We start from the raw sequence: 27,106 nt of genomic DNA, 5'->3' as shown, positions 1-27,106 counted from the left end.
GTGCCAAGGTCTGTTTTTTCTTTTGGTCAGTACCTATTCAGTATCGTATATTGACCTCTCGCGCTTGCGTCGCGCTTACATGCATCCCCCTGCTAATTCTGCATGCACTCAACCTTGAAGCTTTTCCGCAAGAATTACCGTTTTGGGTTGAGTCTGGAAACATCACCACTAACAAAAAAAGCTGCCAACGCATTAGAAGAGTGATTCCCAAACCTTTTTTGCCGTGTGTCAAATTACCGAAGGGGTCCATCATAATCTAAAGCACTAGTAGAAACTGCCATCCCAACATTACTCACTTGTAAACCTCCTCAAACGGTTGAGTGCAGCAGTAGCTCCATATTCTATGCCGAGGCTTATTGAAATAACCCACCACCTGCTCTACTACATTGACCTATTGTCTTTCTTTTCTGCGTAACTTGTGACTTTGTTGTTCATGTTTATTGATTCGTATACATTTTCGTTCTTAACATTGATTCTTCGGTGGTTGAAAAGAAACCGAGGCACAGCTCCCACACTCACCCCATCTGGCGGCACATTTACAAAAGTGGCAAAGCAAGAAGTGTCATGGATTCTTAGAAACCACCCATACCTTACATGACATTTTTGACGCGGTTTCAAAACTTGAAGAGAACTTGTGATTGGTCTTGGCGTGGAGAAGAATTGCATTAGGCCTTGCAAGAGCTCCCGACTCTTTGTTGACTTATAGCCACTGTACGACAACTCACTCACTCACTCTCTTTATTCTTCTACTACCCCTCTGTTGCCAACACATCTTCTTGCGTCGCTTTTCTGTCTAATAGCATATCTGCCTTGTTCAGATATATCAAGTTGATGCAGTGCTTTGGCAGTGTCAAGCCTTCTCACTGACATTATAACGCAGCTGTCACCAGCTGAATCACTCATATTATTACTCACTCGCAACTATAACTACTACAACTCAACCACAACTCGGCTACTCTACTCCTACACTCGTCACACTTCTGACAAGATGAATCTCGAAACTATACGTATAGTTGTTCCGCTACTCCCCCTTATTCTTCGCCAATCCTTCTTGCACGTCCTTCACCTCTCCGATTCATCCAAACACCTCGACCTTCGAAGCGCCCTGGTAATCGCTTGTCTCCGCGTTATACTCACACCAAAAACCCCACGTAGTATATCTGCTGTTCAAGAACTTACGCTCCGCGATCCTGGAATCAAGGGTCATATCTGGGTTAGCAAGTACGCCAGTCCATCACCTCCTGAGACATCAATCCGCGATGCCCTCATCGCAGCTCTCCAACACACCGGAGGATCTGCCTGCCGAGTCCCCGTGCCCGACCTAGTTGATGTCGAGGCCGAATGGACCGGCTACCGGAGTGGTGTATCAAGTAGCGCTCCGTTGCCTGACGTGTCGGAGCGGGAGAGGTATCACGGCATGATGCGGGACTGCAAGAATCCAACAACTGTGCTGTACTTGCACGGCGGCGCTTACTATCTCTGTGACCCTGCTACACATCGTCCCACGACCAAGAAGCTGGCCCAGTTGACGGGTGGTCGGTGCTACTCTGTGCGATATCGACTTGCACCTCAGCACCCATTCCCGGCGGCGTTGCTGGATGCTTTTGTGTCTTATTTCACTTTATTGTATCCACCTCCAGATGCTTATCACGACCCTGTGCAACCGGAGCATATAGTGATTGCTGGTGACAGGTATGTCTCGAGTCCTTGACTCTAGTGTATCACAAGTACTGACTGACAAACTCACAGCGCTGGCGGTAATCTTTCACTCGCACTGCTCCAACTCATCCTCGAACTCCGAAGACAAGACTCTCCAATATTGTGGCACGGTGAACTACGCCAGGTTCCCTTGCCAGCTGGCTTGGCACTAAACTCTCCATGGCTGGATGTTACACAAAGTTCTCCGACATGGGAAGCATCCACGCCGACGCCATTCGACTATCTCCCCAAGCCCGAAACCATGGATCAGCTCGCGATACCTCCCTGCAAGGCATGGCCGGCAAATCCACCAAGAAACAACCTGTACGTCGCCGACGACCTCGCTGTCCACCCATTGGCGTCTCTCGTGATGGCGCGCAGCTGGAAAGGGGCGCCGCCTATCTACCTCTGCACGGGATGGGAGATTCTTGCATACGAGGACAAGTTCCTCGCGCGCCAACTCGAGGCTGACGGAGTCCGTGTGGTTTTTGAAGAGTACGAGGGCATGCCGCATTGCTTTGCCATGATGCTGCGCAATGCTCCCGCCACGCCACGCTGTTATAAAGGATGGGCGTCGTTCATAAGCGCAGCAGTTGAGAATCCTGAAAGCATTAAGTCAAGTGCTGTCATGATCAGGTCCAAGACTTGTGAGGAGGTGCCATTGAGGTTTGATCAATTGAGTGATGCTTCAGAAGAGGATTTCAGACAAAGGGTATTGCATAAAACAGGGTTGAAAGATCGGGATATAGACATACCCGTGGCTAAGCTGTAGATGACCATTGGCGTTTACAGTATTATGGAAATAGGTAAAGTACATAACATGATGTATATATGGCAAAGGTTATAAGACTAAATTTAATCATTATTGCATATGTTCTTCTTATCAATTAGGAATTGTTCAAAGATTATATTCCAACGTGACAACTATCTTGGCTTGTCTTACTTATACGCACTCACCTGACAGCTGAAACTTAACTAACCGGCACGTTCGGAACGTACAGGCCAAGACTTATACACAATCCAACATTCATCACCATCTCTAACCCAAACATCAATTGCTTCATCTAAATAATTGTCCCTACAAGTTCGTCTATTTAATTCATCTTTCGGCTCCGCCTCCACCGATCCCCGAGACCGGCCCGTAACGGGGGGACCCACCAAACTTTTATAGTCCGACAATATGTCGCTGATCTCTGAACCTCGAGACAAAAACGAGATAGACCCAACTCGTCCCAATTCGATTCCCGAGGGTACCGCAATGATGGAGCGCCACAAAAAGGCCGTCACATCCATCGCCTCGGCCGTCCGCGGCTTCTTCGAGCGCCGCGAGCCCTACCGCATCTTCCACGGCAGCACAAATAGCACCCGGCCCCAGACAACAGGCAAGCCCGTCGTCGACATCAGCGCCCTCCGCAATGTTCTTCAGGTCGATAAGACTACACGTACGGCTCTCGTGGAGCCCAATGTCCCCATGGACAAGCTTGTCGAGTCGACGCTCAAGCACGGCCTCGTTCCGCCTGTAGTTATGGAGTTTCCCGGTATCACGGCTGGAGGAGGCTTTGCAGGCACGGCGGGAGAGAGTTCCTCGTTCAAGCACGGATTCTTCAACGATACTGTCAATTGGGCTGAAATGATCCTCGGAAACGGCGAGGTTGTGCGTGCGTCGCGGGAGGAGAACGCTGATCTGTTTCGCGGTGCTGCTGGAGCTGTTGGGTCTTTGGGCATGACGACGCTTCTTGAGCTTCAGCTGCAAGAGGCCAAAAAGTTTGTCAAGACGACGTACCACCGAACCAGCAGTGTCGCTGAAGCTGTTGCTCGTATCCGCGCTGAAACCGAAAACCCTTCCAACGACTACGTTGACGGCATCCTCTTCTCCAAAGATCATGGTGTCGTTGTTACTGGTACCCTGACTGATGATAAGCCCGCCGATACCAAGCCCCAGACCTTTAGTGGTGCTTGGGATCCCTGGTACTACCTCCATGTTCAAGATCGCACTCGTAATGTTCCCTCTGCTGGTCCTACTATCTCCGTCGAATCCGCCTCGTCCTCTCCTGTCGATTACATCCCTCTTGCCGAGTACTTCTTCCGTTACGATAGAGGTGGATTCTGGGTTGGAGCAGCTGCATTCACCTACTTCAAGGGCGTTCCGTTCAACCGTTTCTTCCGATGGTTCCTCGACGACTTTCTGCACACCCGTATGTTATACCGCGCTCTTCACGGCAGTGGTGAATCAGCCCGCTTTATCGTCCAGGATCTAGGTCTTCCCTACAAAACTGCCGAGACATTCATTGACTACACTGCTGAGAACTTCAACATCTGGCCCCTCTGGCTCTGTCCCTTAAAGCAGACAGCCCCACCGACCTTCCACCCTCACACCGGCGAGACGACCACTGCTGCTGACGGCACTGTGACAACCCCACCATCCTTGAACATCGGTCTCTGGGGCTGGGGTCCCTCGGATCCTGAGGAGTTTGTTACCAAGAACCGTGCTCTCGAGGATAAGCTCGTTGAGCTTGGTGGTCTGAAGTGGCTCTACGCACATACATACTACAACAAAGAAGAGTTCTGGAAGTTGTACGGCCGAGAATGGTATGATGATCTACGAAAGAAGTACCACGCTGAGACGCTACCTACTGTTCACGACAAGGTCAAGGTCGATGTTGAAGCTCGAAAGGAAGAACGACAAAAGTGGAAACGCTCTTTGAAGAGCAAGCCTCCTCTGGGTGGTCTTTACGGTATCTGGAAGGGCATCCAGAGCAAGGATTATATGCTCCACCGACATGCGGAGTGGAAGTACAAGGAGGAGAAGTAGATGAATACCCGTGTTTGTGTAGATATAAAGTAGAGTTTTGTAAGATCATAAGGAGATAAAGCCTAGAGCTCTGCTCGAATTGGCAATGGATGGATGTACGAACAATAGACAAGTTAGAGTGGACTTTGTTGTTTGGGAATACATTTCTTTCTATATTCCAAATATCGTAATTTCTTCTTAGCTCCAAATGACCATGTCTATGGGCCTCAAGGTTCCTGATATATCTTCCAGGGGAGACTGCATCCCCGTTATGTACACAAGCTCTCAATGACCGTCATTGCTGGCTCAATTAGGGAATCTCAGTATCAGTCTCCACCACACGGGATGCGCTTCTATCGTCCCGCTGTATTCCTCTTCCAATGCGTCTAGTTTTCTCCCATTGTAGTCATCATGTTCATGATATGCTTCTGATCCTGGTTCTTGGCTTTCGAACCAGATCTGAAGCAAAAAGGTCCCGTACCTGAAGGTGAACGGGAAGTCGAAGGGTTGTGGGGCTATCAAAATAGAGTTCTTTACTCCTGAATAGCGTACTCACGCTTGAACATATCGTCAACCTTGGTCAGGTAGTAAGTACCAGGGATGATAGTTGAAGCGTCACCCTTGGGGGTGTAGTCCTTCTGGAGATGGGCCTGCTTTCGGAGGTTGCACATCTAGATATAGAATTAGTATATAGTCGATAAATGGATATTAGCATTTTGCTTACCTCGTCGTAGGTCTCAGGGGGGACGGCACGGCGGGCCTCGAGACGAGCGGGAATATTCAGCACGTCGGAGATCTTCTCGACACTGCCGTTGATGCGGAAAGAAAGGAAACTGGCAGCAAGACCAGAGCCGTAAGAGAAGAGACCAATTCGCTTGCCCTCAAGATCCTTGTTGTCAACAACACTGATCAAACTGGCGAGACCACCCCAAACGCTACCACAGTACATGTTACCAACGTTGGTGGCGACCTGGATGGAGGGGTTGACACGCTCCTGGAAGCGCTTCTTGGTGAGGGTCATGAAGGTCTTCTCAAGAACCTTGTCGGTCAGGGACTTCTCGTAGTCCATGTCACGGAGCTCAGGAGCGACCTCAGCAAAGACGGGAGAGTCGGCGTTGGCGAGGTAGTCGTGGTAGAGGAGACGAGCATAAGACTTCTGGACAAGCTTGCAAGTGGGAGAGTGGAAAGCAAGGTAGTCGAAACGGTCGAGGCTGGTCTTGGTAGAGTCCTCGCCGTTGGTGGCGCCGTTGGTGCCATTGGCCTGCTTGGCCTCACGCTTGCAGTAAGCGCGGTAGGCGGCATCGAGAGCCTTGCTGTAGCAGTTGACGGAGTAGTGGCCATCAACGTAGGGGTACTCGCTGGTAAGGTCGGGCTTGTAGAAATCGTAGGCGTGCTGCATGTAGGTACCACGCAGACCGGGCTCGGCAACAATAGGGGCGTTGGGGCCGATCAGGAGAGCGACGGCACCGGCACCACCAGTGGGGCGAGCATTGCCCTTGGCGTAGAGAGCGATATCACCGGCAACGACGATAGCATCGCGACCGTCCCAAGCAGAAGACTCAACCCAGTTGATGGCGTTGAAAACAGCGTTGGTACCACCGTAGCAGGCGTTGATAGTGTCAACACCCTCAATGTTGGTGTTGTCGCCAAAGAGCTGCATAAGCACACTCTTGACAGACTTGGACTTGTCGAGAAGAGTCTCGGTACCAACCTCGAGGAAACCAATCGAGTTGGGGTCGATGTTGTAGTTCTTGAGGAGCTTCGAGGTAGCGGTAAGAGCGAAAGAGTAGATATCTGGAGGGGAATCGGTTAGCGGTGATCCAATGGCATTATGAGTATGGGATTTCGCGGTGAAGATGATCGCGCTAAAAAGGATGATCTTTTTCAGGGGACGGTGAGGGACAGAACAATAGACTTACCCTCGCGATCGTCGCAGAAGCTCATCTTGGTCTGGCCAAGACCAATGGTGTACTTTCCGGCGCTAACGCCATCGAACTTCTCAAGCTCGACCTGGTCAACATACTAAAAACGAGTAAAATTGTGGTTAGCCAGGGTCATGATGAAAAGAGGCGTTTCAAGCGTTGGGGGATCGATTATGAGGGGCACAATCTTGGATCTGGTTAAGGCGATGGAGGGGCACACGCGACCAGGAACCCGAACACGAGAGCAATAAACGCAGGGACTTTTTTTTGCCCTCTGTCGCAGCCAAAAAGTTTGGGTGAGGGGCAACATTCAACGACAACAATTCTCAGCAGTAGCAGAGCATCGAAGTCGCTGAAGATGCAACATAGCATAAAAGGGGTAAATCTCAGCTTACCTGACTAGGGAAGTAAAGCTCAATGGCCTTGATACCAATGTTCTGAGGACGAGACATGTTTAAAGACTTTGAAGGGGAGTCGGTTGGTGGGGGAGAAGAGAGGAAGAAGTCGAACAAAGAGAAGAGATGGGAAGAGAAGTTGAGAAGGAGGAAGAGGATGTGGAGATAACTTATAATAAAGTCGACAGCAGAGCAGGACAAGGGAAGGGGGTACCCGGAACGAATGCGCGAGATTGCGGGTAGTAGGTGTGAGGTGTCGTGTCGTTACTTTACTTACAATGTTTGTAGTGAAGTCAATGGATGGAATATGGGGTGTGATTACAAGGCTAGGCCGACCAGGCCAGCCAGGCCAGCCAGTTACTACTACAGCTGGCGGGGTGAAGCGAGTGACCTGCTATTGTTGGGTAACTTAGTTAGGTTCAAAGGTATCAAGTTTTTCACCGCCCTTTGCCTCTTTCCACTGGATAGATGCTGCACTGTTGTCTTGCCGTGTAATTGGATTGGCTGGCCTTTTGGGTATGAATTGTTGTCATGATGGGATGAAAGGACAGGGTAGAAGAATACTTTGACCAGGAGAAGCTTTGACCGTCAAAACAATAGTTATTTATTTTATATTGTTTTACATGTTACCTGATAGTAGCGAGTACCTATGCAGTATTGTACTTACGTGGTAGACTTTATCCATCATGAGTTTCACCGAGCCATGCCCCGTCCCGTAATGACTCGAGATCCTATTCAAGCGCCATCCCATCATGACCTTACCTCAGCTCATCTCACTGCAGGAGACTTTTACTTCACCTTTTCTTACGCCTCCCGCTCCCCGCTCCCGGTTTGTAGTTGCAGCACATGTCGCCTCTGTCAGGGGCGCATGTAAAATGTACGTAGTGCAACAAAGTTATCTCTCTGCCCCCCGTCCAATTTAGGATTGTTGTGGTGGGAGTGGGTTAGCCGCTGATAGGTGGGACTCTGGACGGGTATAAGTCGCTGTACAGTTTAGTTCTAGTAGTTGGTTGAACCTCTCTACTTGACCTTCTGTTACTGTTGGAAACACGAACACGACAAGCGGCTTATTGCTAGTTTCTAGTTGAATCAACATGGGCAATTCGTTGGCTTGTTGATGTGATATTGGGGTAACCTCATAGCAAGGAGAGCCTTGTAGATCTTGGTTTGACGGCTTACTATTGTGATCATCTAATGGCTTTCAAAGCAATTGTTGAGACGGGCTGATCTGCACGTAGAGGATGCCGAGTACCAACCTACAACTGAGTATGTACCTACTGCAAAACTTACAGGATACTTACTTTTCCTTTTCTATGCAAGAGTGGACACAATTCAATCAAGATTTTTTATCTGATCCGTCTGAACCCTCCGGTTCGCGGACGAAGCTCCCATCGCCACAATCCAAACTCCACCAGACGAAAAGAAGAAGAAAAAAAGAGGCCAAAGGGAATAAGTCAAACCAAGAATCCAGAACCCGTGCTTTTCCAAGGGACTTGGCCGCTAGACAGGGGGGTTTCCTACACCAACGCTAATCCTTTTTCATTCATCTTCACTCAAACGGCTTTTGATGTTCTTCAACTCTCGTCCCTTGCATCGGTTTGAACATGGCATTTGGTACGACACGTTTTAATGACGTCTTGCAGGTCATGTCTTTGAATTAGAATACGAGATTCTGCACTAAGACTGTTATGTGTCTCACTATTGCTGCATGTATTTATTTGCTTCTTGGGAAGCGGCGGTACTATATCACTCAAAAAGTCCCACTTCGTGCATCCTTAGGATTCTTCCTTTCGGGTTCTAGTTGCCGTTGACATCCTTCACGATCCTTTGCAAGTATTTATTTACTGGCTCGAGGTGAAAAGATCCTTAACGGCCTTGAATTGACCAGAACACTACATGTATTCGGCCTGACATGCACGCTTACCCTGAGGTTGTGGTTACCCTAATGTCAAAATTGAACCATCACGAAGTGAGAGATCAAAGGCATGCTCACCCAGCATCATCATCCCGGTTTGTTCCTCATGTACGACACTTTTCAAGCTTGTGATAATGTAAAGCATTACCTTATCAATCGCTCAACCGCCGCATTCCGTTCATCGGCGTGGGTCAAAACGAACCTCTCTAACTCTGATCAAGCTAGCTTTACACTCTTTTAGTATAGTAGCCCGGCCGCTAAAGTCATAATATGCCGCTCAAGATAATCAACGTGCAGCATCTCAGGTACCACTTCGGAGCTTGCCTCTTGTCAATTATTGCTCAAGAGGGATGTACCGGTGGTACGTACACATATCAAGGCAGAGAGAAGGTCTAGAACCTGGCTGTGATATCAATCCCAGGTTGGATAATATTCCATACCGAAAACAAAACAGCGTCGTAATACAAAACGTCGTTCTCGCTTCTACGCTCTCTTATTCGGGTCGATCCTATCCGAATTTAGTTTCACCTTTTTTCTTCAGGATATGTAAGCCGCATGGCATATCATCCCTTGCATGCAGACTTATCGTAGGATTTTGTTTAGTCCCCGGTTGCGAATACGTCATATTATAGACCAGCCTTGCGATCCTATGCGAATTCGATGATGCAGTATCGATCGTGGGGGTTTGCTATTTTTTTCGTATTTGCTTGTTACAGCAAAACACCTCCTCCCCCGTATTCTATCCCTTGGCCCAAGCGATCCTGGTAGGATCTAACCGACAGGAGATCATACAGGCATTGATCTTACATCTGTATCATCTCTCTTCGCTGGAGCTAACAATGCCTGTCATCACTCGTGTTCGCTCACCTGATTTTCTTATCAGCTTATTATATGTGTAGCACGGCACGGTGCTTGTGCGGTATAAGCCCGAATGAAACTCTACGGCAAATTTATGCACAGTCATCATGTCTTGGTTTATCAGACAACTTCACGAACCAATAGTTGGAGGAGATTCATCGTGAAACTTTTGATGTATTACTGCACTATTCGCGAAATGGAAATCCATTCATGACAACCCAAATCTGACTCATAAACTCCAATCCAATGCTGTCGTGTGTATTCGTATCCATCATGAAACTGGGTTTGGGGTGTCATATCCAGAGTCGGAGGTACCCTTTGGCTTAGACTCTGCGGCAGGCTCGTCCACCTTGGTATCCTTCTGCTCATCAGCTCCAGTCTCCGCCTCATTGGGCTTGTCTGCAGGCTTCTCGTCCTTCTTCTCTGCGCTCTCCTTCTTGACCTCCGTCGTGACCTCAGACTCAGGCTCAGAATCAGAGTCTGAATCTGAATCAGATCCAGAACTCTCGCCGTTGCTCTTACGCTTGGCCTTTGCCTTAGCCTTCTTGGCCTTCTTGCGTTCTTCCTTTCGCTTCTTCTTGGCCTCGGCCTTGGCGGCTTCAGCCTCCTCCTTGCGTCGCTTCTCTGCATCTTCGATCTCCTTCTGCTTCCTTTCCTTTCGGGTCTCAACAGTCCACTCATCAATAGCATTGATAACCCCCTCGGGGTTGCGCTTATTCTTCAGGAGCAAACCTTGAATCTCTGCAGGGCTGAATTCGAGTGAGGGCATCTTGGTAGCAAACTTGGTGGCCAATGCACCAATACGCTCCAGGGTCTCAAGGCGAGTCTTTTTAGACAGTGCAGCCTGCTTCAGAGCTTCCTCAGGATCCAAGTACTTGGCCTTGGGTGCTCCCACATCGACGTCTTCACCTTCGTAGGGGGCATAGATAGCACGGAAAATAGATGCGCTCATATCAGCATCAGCCAAGCCGAACTGAACAATCTTGTCAACGCGACCAGGTCGAATGAGGGCTTTATCCAGCTTCTCCAAGTGGTTGGTGGTCATGATAAGAACACGGCCCTCTTGAGACGCAACGCCGTCAAGGATGTTGAGGAGGCCAGACAATGAGAGGCGGCCAGTGGGTATAGGAGCTACAACAGTAGGAGCACCAGGTGGTGTAGGAGCGCTCGAGATAGGGACTGCAGCCGTCTCAGTTGTGCTGTCTCCCTTTTTCTCTTCACGGGTGTGTGTGAGACCGGCAGTGTCAATATCTTCTAGTAGGACAACACAGCGGCGAGGGAGTTCGGCGAAAAGAGTACCAAGATGCTCCTCGGTAGCCGAGATGGAGCTCAGGCTGACCATATAGATGCGCATGTTGAAGTGGCCAGCCAAAGCAAGACTAAGTGAACTCTTTCCAGTGCCAGGGGGGCCATAGAGAAGGTAGCCGCGGCGATAAGGAATGCCACGGTTTGAGTACCAGCGACGAGTGTTGGGGTTAAGGTAATCGGTAACATCATCGATCAGATCGCTCTTGGTCTTTTCGTCGAGAATGACTGTGGAAATAGGACGACTGGCTCGGGTCATGCAGCGCTGCCAGGTGGGGTCACCGCTTGATGGAAGAGAACCGCGGTAGATGGCAGTCTGCTGCTCGTCTTTCTTGAGGTATTGCTCCTGAGCGTCTAGGAGGAGCTCCTTAATGATGCGTGGGTTGCGGCCAAAACAAGAGATGGAGAGTTCCTCGCTTGAACTGCTGGAAGAGAAGGGGCTACGGTCGCGGTTCTCATGACGTTCAAAGAGAAGAAGGTGTCCCTTGTACGGGAAGAAATGTGAACCAACCGAGGGGGTGTATTTGAGAGGTTTCTTTCTGTCCTTTTCATCATCCTCGTTTTCGTCGTCCCAATCGTATAGGAACCAGGATCGGGAGCTGAGGTTAGTGTTGACCATAAAACGGCGTGAACGCCGAGAAAAGCCTTGTTTCGCAACCCATGCCATGACGATGTTATAGATCTCGTCATCGGTGCGAATGCGAACAGTGGACATCAGGTGCTGGCCGATGATTCCCCAGGAGTATTCTGTGATGTAGTTCCAAACAAACATGATACCAGAGACGATGAGAAGCAGAGGGATGTAGACGTTGAGATCAATGCCCAGGTAGGCATGGATGATACTGGAAAAGGTGGAAAACCCAGGGAAAATGAAATCGAGAATAGCGAACTGCGTAGGTGCCTTGGATAGGACATCCTCGCCAGGACTTGTTGAATTTAGAGAATCCATACTGTCGGCTGGTGAGATGTTTTGTAGGAAAACAAGTGATCCTAACATGAATCTCTTTGGGTGCGCCGAGATGTAGTGGGTTGCAACAAAAGTCAAACCAAGTCTGTAGGAACAGAAGAGATGAGAGTGAATAATAAAAAGAATTGAAAGAAGGATAAAGTAAAGGTTTTATACCATGGAAGTGATGATGATGCGTGATACGTAACTACGAAAGAGGCATCCATCCACATGCACATGCACTTAGATGCATTAGCTGGGGCGGACCATCAGCCTTACAGCACAGGCAAAGCCAACTTTGTTCCCGTCTTGACTCACATCCCGAGCAATGATAAGCCTCGCTGCCACAAATGGAATAGAGTCATTTTTATTTGTGGGGTAAAGGAAGTACGATGATTTTCTCCTCAATATTACCCAGGCATCACAGCATCCACAGCCAGGCAGCAGGTACTTTGGTCCACTGGTTTTCTTTACTCTTTGACTCTTTGATACGCTAGAGTCTTTATTACTGGTTGAGGATATGCGTACCTACATGCCTTTCCAAGTAACGTATATCGGTAATTGGTGTTTGCTTACTGTCCATAGATCTCCTTGGTTGCCTCTTTTTCTTTCAGCAGACCAAGATTAGACACATCAGATTGGATGAAGCTAAATGCAGTACAACAAACAAACCGTAGTATGATGACTGCATCTTGCATCTTGCATCTTGCATCTTGCATTCTAGACCATAATTCTTTTTGACTGCAAACTCAGCCTTCAATATGAATCAGGGTATGTCTTTCAATATTAAAAGAAGATTTGTCGTCATTGCTCGGTCTAGACTCTCAGAAACCTAAACTAAAACTTACCTACAGGGAGGAGTCGCAGGGGGGGCTATGGTTAGCAGAAGAATTGATCTTCAAGTTTTAGACGACAAAAATAAATAACCTAAGAAGTATAGTGTAAGTGACATAAAGTGGCATAGTAATTTAGTCTCTTATGCTCCTGGCGGCCAACTTTTCCGGTACCCATGGGGGAATGTCAGGGTCCACTGAAACTTTGCCGTGATAGGTTTCCGCTGAGGCTGTGTTTTCAGAGGATTGGCTGGTGCGTATAGGGGAAGTCAGGCACTGCAGACACTCTGCATCGCTCAAACCCGAGATGCACAGGCACGGCCAATGTAAGTCGACAGGCAAACTTCAAGGCTTTTTGGTCATCCAAGACTGACGTCAATACAAGATAACACATGAAAATGAATCATAAAATTGTTAACTTGAATAAAATTAGATAATGAGTAATAACTTGGTCTCATAACTCCTTTCGCCGTCCCACTTGTCGTTAACCATACATCCCATACAATCATTAAACAAAAGAAAGTTTCCCTTTGACACTATAATTCTTGATCACTCCAATCAGAACTCCATTCACTCTCTGATCGGGGACCACTTCTCCCCCCCTGGAAAGGATTGCCCGGTTGGTTTTGACCAGTCACGTTGATAAAAGGTGCTGCTTCGGGCATTTGAGCGTTCATGGGAGGTGGTGGCATAGGAGGAGGGGGACCATTCATCTGTGCAGGAGAGTAACCACCTCCGTAGCCAGGATCGTAACTTTGTCCTTGATCGTAGACACCATCATCGTAACCTCCTTCATAACCTCCACCGAACCCGGGATCGAAACCTCCGTCCATGGGTCCACCCATCGGAGGCGGAGGCGGAGGTGGGCCACCGTTCATCGGCGGCATCGGCATCCCCATAGGCTGTACTGGAGGTCGGGGAACGGCTCCGTCAAAGTGCTTACGAGAGCCTCCGCCATCCTTGCGACTACGTCCGCTTTTCTTGCTACGGCTGCTGCCGGTACTGCTGCCGCTGCTGCTGCTGTTACTACCACCGTAGTAGTAGTAGTACCCGTGAGGTCGGGCAACCCAGTAGAGTTGTGTTTCTGGTTCGTTCCAGTAAGAAAAGGCTGAACCACCTGACCGGACAGAGCGGTCATCATCAAAGTCTCGGGTTCTCTTCTTGACGGCAGTGACACCTGGAGGGGCACCAGCAACCCAAGACAGAAATCGAATAGCCATGGGCTGCTTCTTGGGGATTCTGGCATATGTAGTTGTCCATGTTGATGAGTTGGTGTCATCCGAGTAGACGGATGAGCCGCCAAATGACTTGTGTGACATGGTGATGGAATATATATGATGGCTTTGTTGGGCAGTGAGGTTGTCTAGTGATTGATGGTGTTGAAGTGTTGTTCACGAACCAAATCGTGAAGCTTGGGTTTGGTGTTGTGCAATAGGACAGGCAAGGAGTAGGTAGTAAGGGGTTCCTTGTATAAGAGAAGGATGATCGACAAGAAGAAAACTAAAGAAGAAAGATGAGGCAAAGAACAGGACGGACATGGCAGCATGATATAGACGGAGACTAACACAGACCAGACCAGAACCCCAGTCGAGGTTTCTACTATACTATGGCATTGCGCATTACACATCCATAGAGCAATCGTCAGGATCGGCTGCCTTGTCAAGCCATCACATATTCTGCGGGCGACGACAAGACCAAAAAAGAGAGGTTATTGTTATCCCCATGGTTGTCGCACATTACACGGCAGTAGGCTCTCAGAAGGGTAACGACAGGAGTAAGAGCGACAAGGGGGGGAATATGATGGTCGAATGAGAGTGAGTATAGTGAACGTTCGTCTGTGCAGCTGTGTGAGCGAGCCTATACGATACGACCAAAACGTTCCAGGTGATGTGCAGTACCAGTTACCAGTAACAAATCTGCAGGTGACGAACCACCAATGAACCTAGACATCGTTTGGTTCCTTGAGGCTCTCTCGGGCGAGCAGCCGTACAAACAAAAGGGTGCGCCACGTTCGCCCTGCTTTTGAGAGAGGTGATCTGGGACCAGAGATGAGGGTGTAAGAGATGCAAATCTCGTGGACGAGTAAATTTAAGGTGAAGCGAAATATGCAGCACTTTTATGTGAATGTATGGTTCGTCAGAAGTTGTTAGCTAAAAAAGGAATTGTTTGGATGACACCAAGTCAATTGGCCACGATACAAAGGTCAAGTCTACTCGCACTCGACCTTGAGAACAGTAGTACATTGGACATAGGATCAACTTCCTTGAAACTTAACCTAGCACGAAACCCCGTTGAGCAGCATAATTACATAGCACGAACGACTGATCACTCGAACTAAACACAACATGATGCGAATGGGTCGAGGATAGGCGACGCCCAGACGTCATGCAGTCAGGACATTTCGCCGTGGCTGCTTTGTATCCTCTCTGTCTTTCAAGTATAAACCTCGACCAAGGTAACGAAACGAGGCTGCAGTGCACATCTAAAGAACCTGAGTTATGAGAGCGCGGTTGCAAAGCGCTCGTTTTGAAGCACAACGATTGGTTGAGGTCTACTGCAAGCTGCGAGCTGCCGCGGCGCAGGAAGGAGGGGAAGGAGTTTAGCTTGGTTGGGTGAGAGAAGAAAAGAGGGGAAACAATATTCAACTGGGAGTGCTGTGACATGATGGGATAGGATGGGGTTTCATGCAGTTGGCTTGAAAATGGAATGTCATGGTATGGAAATAGCCGCTCAAGAGAGGTGAGCTATATAAGCGGGTGAAGTGAGGTGAGGTGAGGTGATCTGGTGTGCAGAAACGAAACAGAAAACATCAATTATAAGGCTGACGATCCAAGGATGCAGGCTCGAGAGATGCATTTAGTGGTATATGCGTGCTCTTTGAGCCTCGTTTACAGTTAGAGTGTTATTTTATGGTTGGACTCTACGTTATGTGTTGATAATGAGATCAATGTAGGGTAACAGTACTGAAGCCATAACATTGACATGGGTAACCTGTATAGGTATTGATTACTCACGACCGATGAAACAGCTGATGATAGATAGTTCGCTCGATCTTCACAGAACTCACTAGCTCAAGGAGGATTTATTCCTTCAAGTCCGGGTGATCTCCAGTCTATGCGAGTGCTAACTAAAACCCACCACTATTCATATCTACAAGTGTGGAACGTGTGGTTCAACATCTCGAGTCACTAGGCGACCCGAGACCAAGGTTTCGTTTCATGGTTGCTCTAGGTTTCCAATGATGTCCCGGCAGTTCAGCACAGGGACTAGACTAGACTTACCCCAGACAAGACACATGTACAGATAACGAAACAAATAAAAGCGAGGCGAGCAATGCTTCATTTGGGGGTTGCTTGATATAAGAGCTAGTTAGATCTCACCTGCTTCTGTGAAAAAGAAAAAGATCAATGAGAGTCTCGGGTCTGACACCATCTTTTTCGTGACAACGCATACATCGAAATCGTCCAACTTTGTATGCATCTGAAAGAAGAAACTTGTGAGATTGCGGGCTGTGGTTGGACACAGCATGAGACTGTGTTATCGGGAAGTAACTCTTGTTTTACTGTGACCATGTTTCCGAGTTCGTGTTGCACGTTGCACGTTGCCGAAACATAAGCTTGGAGACACAAGACATGTGAGATGATAGAGGCAGCCCGAGCGGTACAGGCATAAGCATAATATTAGTCGACGAGAGCACCATTTGGCACGCGATATTAATTCTGTGAATTCAATCAAAATTAGAAATTATTTCTGATGGAGCAAAATCCTTGGATTAGGTCAAACAAAAGTGACGTTTAGAGAAAACTTGGAAGCGATGAAGGAAAGGCAGGATATTTGTGTGGACCTTTTTAATGAAGCTGGCAGTTAATAACGGGTTACCCAAAAAAGATTCAGCCCTCAGTTTTTACCCTGAGATTTGCTGTGATCAGCGGAAACGGGGGACATCCGAGATTGATTTGAGGGACCTGGACCTGACCTTAGGATTGGGACAAGCCAAGCCAAGCCGAGCCAAGGAGACCAAGCCAAGTCAAGACTATCATGGAAGTTCGTCGCCGGTTCGGCCGGGATCGGCAGTGACATGTTAGGAATGTGATGGAAGGAAGAGTTTTTGATAAACCAAAACAGATGATATGACTCTCATCGTTAATCACATATATAGAGAGTCAACTTGTCAGATGTTGTTTCTCCATCTTTCTAGACCCTGATTCCCAAGTCCCCCTCCATTCATCTCATCTACTGACCAACTTTTTTGCTCTGTAATATCCCAGTCAGGTTTGGCTGCCAAGCGAGAGAGAGAGAGGAGCTGATGGTTCCGGTCAAAGATGGAGATGAATTGTCATCAAGGCCGAGACTGCGTAGACTGAGGGCTACGAGGATAGTAAATACGAGGTTTCTACCACGTAAACAATAATAACAACATGATTATGCATACATCGTGGAAGTACTGTGTAGACTGACTGACTAGTCCAACAAAAGTCTGGCGAGTTCCAATGCAATGACGCAGGAATGAAACCTCTCTCCATCCACTACAAACGCAGAGCCATTGCCCATTGCTGCGTGCTGAAACTGGTCCCTCTTGGTTGATCTGCCAATCGCTTGAGGCGGACCATGGTCAGTGACCCCCTTGGAGACCCTAGCCAGGTCCACTGGTTGAATGGCAACCAGGGGGTTTCTTTTCTCTCAGTACATAGTAGAGGTACAATAGAGAGTACCTAGTATGGGAAACAATTGAACGGACATCTTAGATCTGTATCAGACTCTCTTAAAAGACAAGTGGAATGAATTTGTTCATGGCGCGCTCTTAACTTCCAACTTCAGGACCATGTTCAGGACCAAGGAAAAGCAAAAACCTTGGCGACTTTTCCAGTCCATCTCTAGCTTAGTTTCGTTGCTCGTTCCCCTAGACGGTCCCTAGGTCGACATCTTTCCCCTTTCTGGGATATATTTTACTGGTTCAGTTCTGGTCTGAGTACCCACTTGAACCCGCTGAGGGACCCTCTATGGCATGGCGCCTCTTGTCTATTATTGGCCCGCTCTCTCCCTCTTGCTCCCGCGTAGCCACTCAGTCGCTCCCTCGCTCCCTCTCGAAACCCGCTTTCTCTTTCTTGGCTTTTTTGCACTTCCTGCCCATCCATTCATACCCATTCCCCATTCATCCATCGATCCATCCATCTCAACCAAACGGCTAAACAATTCAATCTGTCAATCATTCAATCAACTCGTCGACATCTTCAACCCGAAAACCTTCGCTCATCATCCCGAACTCTCGATAACGCTCGACGCGCCCAATTTCATCTCTATCGAATCAGAATCTCGCTCGTTTCGCTAAATACCGCTCGCATTCCAACTCAAACTGGCCTCCCTTTCGACATTGACCAGCCGACCGCTCTCCCAACCAAACCAGATCGTACCTCTAGGACAACAACCTCGACTTCAACGCTCGATAATTAATTCACCACCTCTAGGGCACGCCCTTACCGGCGTCTCTGGCTCGAAGCCCTAGCCTACTTCTTCATCACGCCATGGATCCCAACGACAGCAAGATCTCTGCCGCCTCGCGTCGCTCTTCGACCCGACGATCGCGTTCTCTAAGGCTATCAGCGGGTAGTGCTGTTATCGAAGATGACTATGACCTCAATGCCATGATGGTGGCGGACGGATTCCGACCTACTGATACCACCACCTCTTCAAACACGAACCCGACACCAAACTCGAGTGCTCAACATGAACCTCCATTATCCCCGACCGAGTCTTTCTCACAACCAACAACCTCCGCAAAGTCATCCGAGGAATCTATCGCGCCCCGTTCATCATCAGAGATCACACCTGCTATTCGAAACCGACCTTCCAGTATCTCAAAACCGCACCGAAACCACGACTCTCTCGCTCTCCGAAATGATGGCACGACCATGGCTGATAGATCTCATGTACGAAACAACCCCAGCTTATCATCAGACGCCCCTGTCATCCGTGCCGAAAGCCCTTATACTGGCCCATCTGGTCCTTCACACCCATACAACATGTACCCCCAACGAACAATGAGCATGGCTACAACCTCTACTGCCGCCAATGCAATCATACCAGATGATCGGCCTTATCAAGGAGCTCAAGGCCCGGCTCACCCATATGCGCTTTATACGCAAAACACTACTTCCGGCGAGAGTAGCAGTCAGTCAATCCCAGTCGGATTCAACGGTTTAGGGACAACATACCAGCGGCAAATAGGACCAGATGGAGAAGAGGCAGGAGATTTAGTAGGCCCTTTGGGCCACACAGAAGAACTGCCACCTTACACAAGATACCCAGACAACGCCTATGTGCCCAGGCCAACCGCACAAGCACCTGTTTCCCCAGTATCTCCTGTGTCGGAACCATCCTCCCCAATTAGAGAAGGACCAGTTGCTCAAATACCCGGTGCCGGTGGAATTGGAATCGCAACTCGCGACCCCGAGTTCTCTTCGACTGATGACGACCTGGCTTTGCCGAGGACCCGGCCTTCTGTGAGAAGCGCCAACTCTTCAGACAACAGTTCACATGACATCAATAGTGCTGCCGCTGGACTTTCTGAGAAACCTCCCGTCAACAAATGGCAACGGCGGGCTAAGAAGAAGCTATGCGGGATCGTGCCTTACTGGGCCATATGTCTCCTGTTTGTTGGTCTTATTCTGATGGGTATTATCATGGGTGCTGTGATTGGGACGATGCTAACTAAAAATCACCCACCTCCGCCCCCTGACGTTGACGAGTAAGTTCTATACCGACGATCTGACATGACTTTTATGCTAACTTTTTAGTAACAAATATTTATCACCTCCTACTCCAACAACATATGACCCTGAAATCTTGACAATTATACCTAGCGATTTACCACCCATGGCAACAGGCCGTTTTGCCCTTCCCAACATTGACCCTAGCCCCCAGGGATATAGCGCTTGCTTTAATGACACAACACAATCATCAGCTTGGTCCTGCGACATCATTTATCCCCTTTGGTCGATTCAGGTTTTGAAAGATTCGGACCCTAAGAACGAATCCGAAATCTCCTACAACCTGACACTCAGGGCCATTGACGATGACAAATACCCATTTCCTTGGGGCGCCCAACCGCCAAGTATCAGTACTGTTGCTATGAAGTTGGTTAACGACACAACTGATGTTGCACGCGGTCCTGCTTGGTGGTTACGGACAACATACAACAAAACCGTCATCGTATCAGACAAGAAGCTTGGCGAGTTGGAGAAGCGAGGCTGGGATGAAGATGGTGGTGATTACGAAGATTACAACTCATTCCATCGATTCAAGAACAAGCCAATGAATGCCAAGGTGGGCGAACAACCTTGGATTTGTACCTGGCCAAACACCGTTATCGAATTTTTCATTTATCCTAACGAAACCGCCACTGGATACCACCCAACCCCGACAACAAGCGGTGGCGTTTCTACCACGACAGAGAACAGCTATGCGACTGAGTCAACCGCTTGGGATGCTTGGAAACTTCCTGTCTACCCTCATGTTTACAAAATGATGGAGCGCCGCTTTCTCTGGGACGAAGATTCGGTAGCCACATGCACTCAATACGAAGTGATTGGCGACGGAACCAACGCGACGGCGCTCATTAGGAATGGCACAAGAATCACAATGACTATTCAAGAAGATGAGGACGAGGACTTTATCTCTGGGCTGGAGCTTACATGGACCGGCAAGGGCAAGCGATCTCTTCCACAACTAATGAGACGGACAAGTCCAGCACTTACCGATTGCGCTTGTATATGGAAATCTCAATAGAGCGTCGACTCATCACGAATGAGTCATGATCAAGAACACAGATTGCTCTTGATATCTTTTTTCTTCTCTTTTTCTTTCGATATCACATGGCGTTATGCATACAAGACTGGGTTGGGGTTTGGATTGCACGATTTTCTTATATCTAACTTACATCGTGTACGCGCCATTGCGTTTTTGTCATTATTCAAGAATGCATCACGGGAGACGCGATGACAACGTAACGGATTGCATTTTTGGGTTACAAATGAAGGGATGGGAATATTTGGAGTTAGAGGAGCGACTGGCGGCTTACGAAAAGAAATGCTTTTTCTGAATTAAATCAAACTATCATCATCTTTTGCTTGTCTTTTTTGTGCATGTTTATACAAACACTGTTTTTAAAACTGAAGTGTGTTACTAAGTCTCTTGTATTCAAAATGATGTATTATATGGACTCGGCCCCTATATCCTATATATATGAACCATATATTGTTCATTGTTTCATTCCTCGATCTCATTGGTTATCATTGTAGATGATAGTTTAGAACGTTGTCCGACTGAGCTGCTCAATACAAGAACCATGTGTTGGCACAGGCTCCTCAGTTCCATTGCTCAACATTGGCGTAACTTCCCATCGCGACGTCAACTCGTCTTGATAAGGGGTAAGATTCCCTGAAGCATGTTCCAAGGTATTCTGACGCTGTAAATCCTGCTCAGAAGCTCTGTTGGTTTCGCGGTGATTCAAAAGTTGTCACTGGTCGTCTTTCGCAATATTCGTCTCGTTCTCAGGTGTTTCGCGAATCTCATTGTCGATAATATCCTTTCTCCCATCGCGGAAATCTCGCATAAGAGACAAGAATACCGAATTCTTCCACTTCTCGCCATCTTCGTGCTCGACTGATTCTAGTAGTCGTTCAGCAGCGTCTGCGACTTCGGACTTCGTCTTGACAGTCTCGGCGGGTTCGGGTTCTTGAAGAATAGCCTCTCGTTCTGCCTCGATGGAGAGATTGCCGATGTCATCAGAGACAAGTTTGAGAGGATTCGCTTCTAGTCTTGGCTCGACGGTGGTTTCCTCTTGTGAGGCACGTTCGGCTTCGGCTTGCGCTACCGCTGCGTCGTTGAGTTCTAGTTCGCGAGCCATCTTGTCCATCATGGCGTCTACTTCTTCCATACCCCCGCCACCGTTTGTTGCCATCCACTTTGACATTTCGTCGTCGAAACCAGCTTCTTGTATCGGTGCTGTGGTATTGTCCATGAAAGTACCGGTAGACTGGCCATACATGGGCGCGAAATCATTGTTGGGTTGCATGAATGCGGTGTGGAAGTTCATCTGAGGGGTCGGCTGGTGCATTTGAGGCGCGGCTTGAGAGAAGCCATTCTGGATAGGTTGTCGCTGCTGCGACTGGTTTGCGAAGCGGTTAAAGTCGGATGCCCAGTTACTCGTATCTACTGAAGGGGAGTGATGCGCTTGATTAAAGTGCGATGGCTGTGCGGCGTGGAATGCATGTGGATGTCCTTGTTCAAGAACGGCAGCATGGGCTGCTAATCTTCCCGCTGCGTGGTGATGCTGGGGAACTCCTGGAAGGGTTGATGGGCCATCCATGAATGCGCCGAAGCCATCCGCGCCTTGCATATGCTGTGGTGTAGATCTGAAGGACTTAAGAGTTCAGCTTGTAATCTTGTAGAATATCATGCTTGCACTTACAGCATGGCCTTGGGGACCGTTGCGATCTATGAGCCGGTCCTGATGATGGCTGACATCTCGGGCCTGGTGATCGATGAGTCGCTTGAAGGGAGTACCGCCGCTACATGAAGCGTCCGCCATGATTGTATCTATGTATGGGTATGTCGTCAAGATGTTGGTATCCAAGTAGTATGCCTCGGTCTAGGCGGGGTGTTTGTTTCTAGTGGCGGCGCGAGTAGAACAACACAAGTAGATGATAGATGGTTCGAGAGAATGCGCAATAGATAATGGTGTGTATATAGACAAGTAATAAAGTACAATGTCGAAAGTAAAAAAGACGAATGAGACGTAAGGTTTGAAGATGAATAATCCAAGAAAGTACCGTTTCCCCAGATTCCAAAAGCAGGACAGTCAATGGCTCGTGATCGAATACATAACGGCTACTGTAGCGTCCGGGGAAGCTTGCGACCGAGGCTACATCAACTTTCGGTACGTATTGCCTCTACCGCTCGGGAACAAAAGCGGTAAGTGGGGGTTGGCGAATAGACGATGAGATCACGTATCGATTCACGTGACCTTCAGCTTGGCCATCTGTCACCACCGCCACGGTCTGGCGCGCGATAGCTCCAGATCATGGGCGGTATCGTGTCCTCTGATAGTAGCCACCTTTTATAAGTCATCCCTCTTCTGATTGTTTCTTTTTGCGCTGTAACTCTGGTGTGAAATCAAACAAAATGGTATGTTCTCTACCCAACGAAAACCCACTTGTCTTGATCAATATCTAGATATATTGATTACAGTAAAGCTAACTCCCCACCCCTTTAGTCGGCGCAAGTTATCTCCAACTCCGGTCATGAGGACATGATTGTACGTTCCACCCCTCGAATAATGCGATTGGGAGCTGCACGATGCATCGTATAGCTTTTGATCACATACACAACCAAGCTTCCTCCCATCTCGAGCTACACTGACAGCTTCTCCAGCATGACGCTGTCCTCGACTACTACGGCCGCAAGCTAGCTACTTGCTCTGGCGACAAGACGATCAAGATCTTTGAGATTGAGGGCGAGACCCAGCGATTGGTCGAGACTCTGAAGGGGTGAGTACAGCACTCGCCAGACCACAAACAATAACTGACCAGGAGGAATCAATAGTCATGAGGGTGCTGTTTGGTGTGTCGCCTGGGCGCATCCCAAGTACGGCAACATCCTGGCATCGGCTGGCTACGATGGAAAGGTTTTCATCTGGAAGGAGCAGGGTGGACAGAGCAACGGATGGCAGCGAATCTACGACTTTCCCCTACACAAGGCCTCGGTCAACATCGTCTCTTGGTCTCCCCACGAGGCTGGCTGCCTGCTAGCATGCGCCTCTTCCGACGGCAATGTCAGCGTTCTCGAGTTCAAGGACAACAGCATCGACCACACCACCTTTGCCGCTCACGGTCTCGGCGTCAACTCCGTTTCTTGGGCCCCAGCTACAACCCCCGGCAGCATTGTTAGCAGCGCTCCTGGCCCTGGTGCTACTGGTAACCGTCGATTCGTCACTGGTGGTAGCGACAACGTCCTCAAGATCTGGGCCTTTGACCCTGCTTCTCAGACCTACAAGCAGGAGCGCGAGCCCCTGACCGGTCACACCGACTGGGTCCGAGATGTTGCCTGGTCTCCTACTGTCCTCCAGAAGTCTTACATCGCCTCCGCCTCCCAGGACAAGACTGTCCGCATCTGGACATCTGATCCTTCAAGCCCTACTCAGTGGGAATCCAAGGTTCTTCCCTTTGAGGCGGCTGTGTGGCGAGTCAGCTGGTCGCTTAGCGGTAACGTGCTGGCAGTCAGTGGCCAGGACAACAAGGTGTCATTGTGGAAGGAGAACCTACGGGGTGAGTGGGAGTGTGTTAAGACTATTGAGGAATAGAGTATGGTTACGTACAACAACACGTTGATGGATACAAATAGGAGAGCCAGGCGTTCAAGGCAAACAAAAGGGTGATTATCTTGCTATGGCCACTTAAACCCAATACTGAACGAGACGTGAAGATGCGAGTCTGTAGCTTGGTTATACTCATCTTCTCTTGGGCTATTTCCTTTGTAACCTAAAGCTTATTCTGCTACCCTCTAGATACTATAGAAGACGCCAGTTGTGGGTAACAAGGGGGCTGAAGCCGATTGTTATCAAAACAGGCACGATGACGATGTAAGGCGAGAGGCAAGCTTTGTTGGCTCATGGGCATAGAGTTATGAATTTAAGCAATGATGAATTAGGTTAATCTATACACTGTAATAATATCGGATTGCCCCGAATGAAACACGCGCTCCAAACCAAAGTGCCGCATAACTCTTCTCACCCATCCCTTCAAGACCTCGGCAACCAGTACTTCAAGTACACTGCTCTCTTATGCGAGGAATCCTCCCATGACGACAGCTGCCATTGTCACAATCAATACAGCAGAGCCAGGTCGCAGAGAAAATGCCGAGTTGTCATTATCATCGTCGTCATCGCTGTCGTCGCCCTTAGAGGCGCCGTCAAAGTCTTCCTTCTTGTGATTCAAGACAAAGATCTCGCCGGTCTTGTCAGAACTGAACCACAATCGTCCTTGTGGGTCCCATGCCAAACCAACAGGACGGAAGCAATCGTCAGGACAGTTAGACAGCTTTTCGTTGTAGATGATGGGTGTGGCAGCGCTTTTGCTTCGTGATGAGTCTTTTGGTTGACCATCTTCAAAAGCTACTTCAGAAATCTGGTACCCAACTGGAGGTTCACGGTTCCCTGACGATGTTAGATAGGATAGGTTTCAGGATGGTGGTGACTTACAGCTTCCGTGGAACGAAACATAGGCAGTATTGCCCTCCTCGTCAAACTTCATGTCGAGCGGTGCAGTGTGAGCTTGGAATGCCAGCACTGGGGCGACATAATCCGCATTACACTCCTGGTCGGTAGGATTGGTATCGTCCTTATTTTGACGAGACTGTCGATCAGCAGGAAACTGGTCGCCAACTTTGAGATTACCACGATTGGGGAAGTCGTCAGTAGACCAGAGTGTGTAGCAATGAGGGTAGCCATAGTTGCCGCCCTGGTGTTCTCGGGATCCGTTGAGATAGCCGTGGAAGTTCATCTCTTCACCAGGGTTGTCTTTGTGAATGTCTTCACCGTTGCGGTGGAGCTGATCAGCCGAGTTCTCGACACTGAAGATGCCACCGGTCTCGGGATGCTCTGCCAGGCCTACCGAGTTACGGAGTCCCCAACCAAGTCGACGGCCATCGAGATAATCATAGGGTTCGGGCTTCTTGTCAGAGCCACTGGTGAAAGATGATATGTTAAATGCACGAATCTGGGAACGGCCGGTCTCTTGATCCTCGGCTCCACGGTCGTCATTGCCAGCACTGCCACGGGACACAAGAAGCATATCTGGATTATTGTCTGAGATGAGTAGGGTGCGTGAAGTATGGCCACTATTTGCCATGTTGGTGACCAAGGTCTGGACTGTAGAGTTGTTGAGGGTAACCTTTGACGGGTCGTAGGACCATGCAAAGACATCATTGGACGAAGAAGCATAGAGAGTTCGGCCATCTTTGGAGATGGCGAGACCATGATTCAACTAGACATGTTCGGTCAGTTTGAATCAAATTGGGAAATGTTTAGCTGACTCACGTTGTCCTGTTCGAGCAGGGTTGTCTTCTTCCTGACCTGCAGGCATGTCCCTCCTCCATCCTCGAGTTCGAAATGGAGAATACCATTTCCAGAATCTATGACAATGAGGGCACCCTTGCTGTCAAACAGAATGCCTCGGGGCCGTCTAAGCTCGTTGGCAACAAGGCCATAGCTCCAATTCTCGGCAGTGACGGGGGATGGGTATGATGTCTTGAGGGTTTGGAATTTGCAATCCTGGGCTGAAGATAGAGAGAAGAGAAGCGTTGAAGCCAATGTGGTGGCGGTAACGCGGAGGATCGGCGCCATTGTAACGGTGAGGGGAATGACGTCGGGGAATCAGGAAGCAAATGTGATGGACTTGGGGTTTTTGGAAGCAGGCAAAATATGGAGTTGTACAAATGATGTGAATAATCGTATGCGAATGGGTATCAAAGAATGAATGGAAATAGTCGTGAATCGTAAACGTGATCGTGAGAGTGGAAGTGAAAGAAACAAGATGAAGATGAAGCGAAGCCAAAGCAAGGAATAAGTTGGAGATGGGAATGAAAAGTGAGGAAGGACCCTTGGAAAGAGAGACAAACATGTCATTGATGCCTCGGCCAAGAAGGTGCAGACCTGAATGACCCAATGAAAGGAAGGTCGGCAGGTCGATCCCGGCTGATCCTGCCCATTTACCCCAGATCGCTCTTAACTTAAAATGCTTGATTCAATGTACTAACCCAAATGTTTGAGGCTGTGCTATATACGAGTACGATGAGGAACTGATATTTCTTGGTATTATAAAAATGGCAGGATTGATCAACTCTCGAGATACGAACTCCTCTTGGAGAAATACGGATGTCACGGTTCATCAAGTTCCGTTCGTTCCTAATTGTAGGATGCCTAGAAACCATGCAGGAACGAGACACTGAGCGAGCAATGATCTGCAGGCACTGCCCGGAGCTTGCGAGTTCAAGAGCTCAACAATATACCAGTAGGTCTTTGCCCGTCGATACAGAACCTGACAATTCCAGACTACCATGATAAAATTCAGGAATTACCAGAATTCGTGCCAGTTCAATACATATCTTAGTGCCGAGTGATCCTGATATTGTGAGTGTAACGCCGCCAAATCGTATTATGCAGGTACCAAACTATATTATTCGTACAAGTGCCACAACACGCCATCTCCCTTCAAACTTTTAAACATTTGGTATACGCTATGTTGACTCTATTATTAGAATCGTGGTATAGCAAGGCGTTATGTCTTCCCAAGCTTTGCTTTCGAAACACATTGTGCGCAGCATATTCAGCCTGTCACTAAACAATGGACGACTGAAAGACCTTCACATAAGTAAGCATCTTGAATGT

At 48.6% G+C, this 27,106-nt stretch overlaps 9 protein-coding genes across 9 annotated transcripts; 4 read left to right on the top strand and 5 right to left on the bottom strand.

Moving 5' to 3' along the window:
* Positions 1 to 827: 827 nt before the first annotated feature.
* EDB82DRAFT_277635 (alpha/beta hydrolase fold-domain-containing protein) lies at positions 828 to 2,674 on the top strand. Its single transcript, XM_025728893.2, has 2 exons — positions 828 to 1,692; positions 1,750 to 2,674. The coding sequence occupies exons 1-2, from the start codon at positions 989 to 991 to the stop codon at positions 2,468 to 2,470; spliced, it is 1,425 nt and encodes a 474-aa protein (XP_025583214.2). The 5' UTR covers positions 828 to 988; the 3' UTR covers positions 2,471 to 2,674.
* On the top strand, positions 2,603 to 4,649 carry EDB82DRAFT_510007 (uncharacterized protein). The gene has a single exon (XM_025728892.2). It carries the CDS (start codon positions 2,879 to 2,881, stop codon positions 4,508 to 4,510), a length of 1,632 nt encoding a protein of 543 aa, XP_025583213.1. The 5' UTR covers positions 2,603 to 2,878; the 3' UTR covers positions 4,511 to 4,649.
* Positions 4,650 to 6,431, bottom strand: EDB82DRAFT_510006 (hydroxymethylglutaryl-coenzyme A synthase C terminal-domain-containing protein). The gene is made up of 2 exons (XM_065608828.1): positions 5,214 to 6,431; positions 4,650 to 5,160 (listed from the first exon to the last, which is right to left on the bottom strand). The coding sequence occupies exons 1-2, from the start codon at positions 6,147 to 6,149 to the stop codon at positions 5,023 to 5,025; spliced, it is 1,074 nt and encodes a 357-aa protein (XP_065464243.1). The 5' UTR covers positions 6,150 to 6,431; the 3' UTR covers positions 4,650 to 5,022.
* Positions 6,432 to 9,850: 3,419 nt separating this feature from the next.
* Positions 9,851 to 11,833, bottom strand: EDB82DRAFT_547498 (BCS1 N terminal-domain-containing protein; the record flags this gene model as incomplete). The annotated part of the gene is made up of 1 exon (XM_025728890.1): positions 9,851 to 11,833. The coding sequence occupies one exon, from the start codon at positions 11,831 to 11,833 to the stop codon at positions 9,851 to 9,853; it is 1,983 nt and encodes a 660-aa protein (XP_025583211.1).
* Positions 11,834 to 13,062: 1,229 nt separating this feature from the next.
* EDB82DRAFT_509998 (uncharacterized protein) lies at positions 13,063 to 14,104 on the bottom strand. The gene has a single exon (XM_025728887.2). It carries the CDS (start codon positions 13,980 to 13,982, stop codon positions 13,200 to 13,202), a length of 783 nt encoding a protein of 260 aa, XP_025583210.1. The 5' UTR covers positions 13,983 to 14,104; the 3' UTR covers positions 13,063 to 13,199.
* Positions 14,105 to 18,089: 3,985 nt separating this feature from the next.
* On the top strand, positions 18,090 to 20,626 carry EDB82DRAFT_277533 (uncharacterized protein). Its single transcript, XM_025728886.2, has 2 exons — positions 18,090 to 19,408; positions 19,458 to 20,626. The coding sequence occupies exons 1-2, from the start codon at positions 18,186 to 18,188 to the stop codon at positions 20,446 to 20,448; spliced, it is 2,214 nt and encodes a 737-aa protein (XP_025583209.1). The 5' UTR covers positions 18,090 to 18,185; the 3' UTR covers positions 20,449 to 20,626.
* A 179-nt stretch (positions 20,627 to 20,805) lies between these two features.
* EDB82DRAFT_277538 (uncharacterized protein) lies at positions 20,806 to 22,542 on the bottom strand. Its single transcript, XM_025728885.2, has 2 exons — positions 22,133 to 22,542; positions 20,806 to 22,084 (listed from the first exon to the last, which is right to left on the bottom strand). The coding sequence occupies exons 1-2, from the start codon at positions 22,250 to 22,252 to the stop codon at positions 21,179 to 21,181; spliced, it is 1,026 nt and encodes a 341-aa protein (XP_025583208.1). The 5' UTR covers positions 22,253 to 22,542; the 3' UTR covers positions 20,806 to 21,178.
* Positions 22,543 to 22,594: 52 nt separating this feature from the next.
* On the top strand, positions 22,595 to 24,337 carry EDB82DRAFT_509992 (WD40-repeat-containing domain protein). The gene is made up of 4 exons (XM_025728884.2): positions 22,595 to 22,848; positions 22,937 to 22,978; positions 23,095 to 23,210; positions 23,266 to 24,337. The coding sequence occupies exons 1-4, from the start codon at positions 22,846 to 22,848 to the stop codon at positions 24,020 to 24,022; spliced, it is 918 nt and encodes a 305-aa protein (XP_025583207.1). The 5' UTR covers positions 22,595 to 22,845; the 3' UTR covers positions 24,023 to 24,337.
* EDB82DRAFT_509988 (soluble quino protein glucose/sorbosone dehydrogenase) lies at positions 24,338 to 26,354 on the bottom strand. Its single transcript, XM_025728883.2, has 3 exons — positions 25,757 to 26,354; positions 24,920 to 25,703; positions 24,338 to 24,874 (listed from the first exon to the last, which is right to left on the bottom strand). The coding sequence occupies exons 1-3, from the start codon at positions 26,060 to 26,062 to the stop codon at positions 24,501 to 24,503; spliced, it is 1,464 nt and encodes a 487-aa protein (XP_025583206.1). The 5' UTR covers positions 26,063 to 26,354; the 3' UTR covers positions 24,338 to 24,500.
* Positions 26,355 to 27,106: the final 752 nt, after the last annotated feature.

This window comes from Fusarium venenatum (genome assembly GCF_020744135.1).
Source record: "Fusarium venenatum strain MPI-CAGE-CH-0201 chromosome Unknown EDB82scaffold_3, whole genome shotgun sequence".
Classification (NCBI taxonomy): domain Eukaryota; kingdom Fungi; phylum Ascomycota; class Sordariomycetes; order Hypocreales; family Nectriaceae; genus Fusarium; species Fusarium venenatum.
The sequence above is the reverse complement of the archived record's forward strand: the minus strand, read 5'-3'. Positions and strand labels throughout refer to the sequence as shown.

Coding starts and splice junctions, on each gene's coding strand:
- EDB82DRAFT_509998 (XM_025728887.2), bottom strand. CDS start 13,982: ATGTCACACAAGTCATTTGGCGGCTCATCCGTCTACTCGGATGACACC.
- EDB82DRAFT_277533 (XM_025728886.2), top strand. CDS start 18,186: ATGGATCCCAACGACAGCAAGATCTCTGCCGCCTCGCGTCGCTCTTCG. Junction 19,409..19,457: donor CCGCCCCCTGACGTTGACGA/GTAAGTTCTATA, acceptor CTAACTTTTTAG/TAACAAATATTTATCACCTC.
- EDB82DRAFT_277635 (XM_025728893.2), top strand. CDS start 989: ATGAATCTCGAAACTATACGTATAGTTGTTCCGCTACTCCCCCTTATT. Junction 1,693..1,749: donor ATAGTGATTGCTGGTGACAG/GTATGTCTCGAG, acceptor ACAAACTCACAG/CGCTGGCGGTAATCTTTCAC.
- EDB82DRAFT_509988 (XM_025728883.2), bottom strand. CDS start 26,062: ATGGCGCCGATCCTCCGCGTTACCGCCACCACATTGGCTTCAACGCTT. Junction 25,704..25,756: donor CCCTGCTCGAACAGGACAAC/GTGAGTCAGCTA, acceptor GAACATGTCTAG/TTGAATCATGGTCTCGCCAT. Junction 24,875..24,919: donor TGTTTCGTTCCACGGAAGCT/GTAAGTCACCAC, acceptor TAACATCGTCAG/GGAACCGTGAACCTCCAGTT.
- EDB82DRAFT_510006 (XM_065608828.1), bottom strand. CDS start 6,149: ATGCAGCTCTTTGGCGACAACACCAACATTGAGGGTGTTGACACTATC. Junction 5,161..5,213: donor CCCCTGAGACCTACGACGAG/GTAAGCAAAATG, acceptor TTCTATATCTAG/ATGTGCAACCTCCGAAAGCA.
- EDB82DRAFT_277538 (XM_025728885.2), bottom strand. CDS start 22,252: ATGGCGGACGCTTCATGTAGCGGCGGTACTCCCTTCAAGCGACTCATC. Junction 22,085..22,132: donor ACGGTCCCCAAGGCCATGCT/GTAAGTGCAAGC, acceptor TGAACTCTTAAG/TCCTTCAGATCTACACCACA.
- EDB82DRAFT_510007 (XM_025728892.2), top strand. CDS start 2,879: ATGTCGCTGATCTCTGAACCTCGAGACAAAAACGAGATAGACCCAACT.
- EDB82DRAFT_509992 (XM_025728884.2), top strand. Junction 22,979..23,094: donor CCGGTCATGAGGACATGATT/GTACGTTCCACC, acceptor CAGCTTCTCCAG/CATGACGCTGTCCTCGACTA. Junction 23,211..23,265: donor TTGGTCGAGACTCTGAAGGG/GTGAGTACAGCA, acceptor AGGAATCAATAG/TCATGAGGGTGCTGTTTGGT.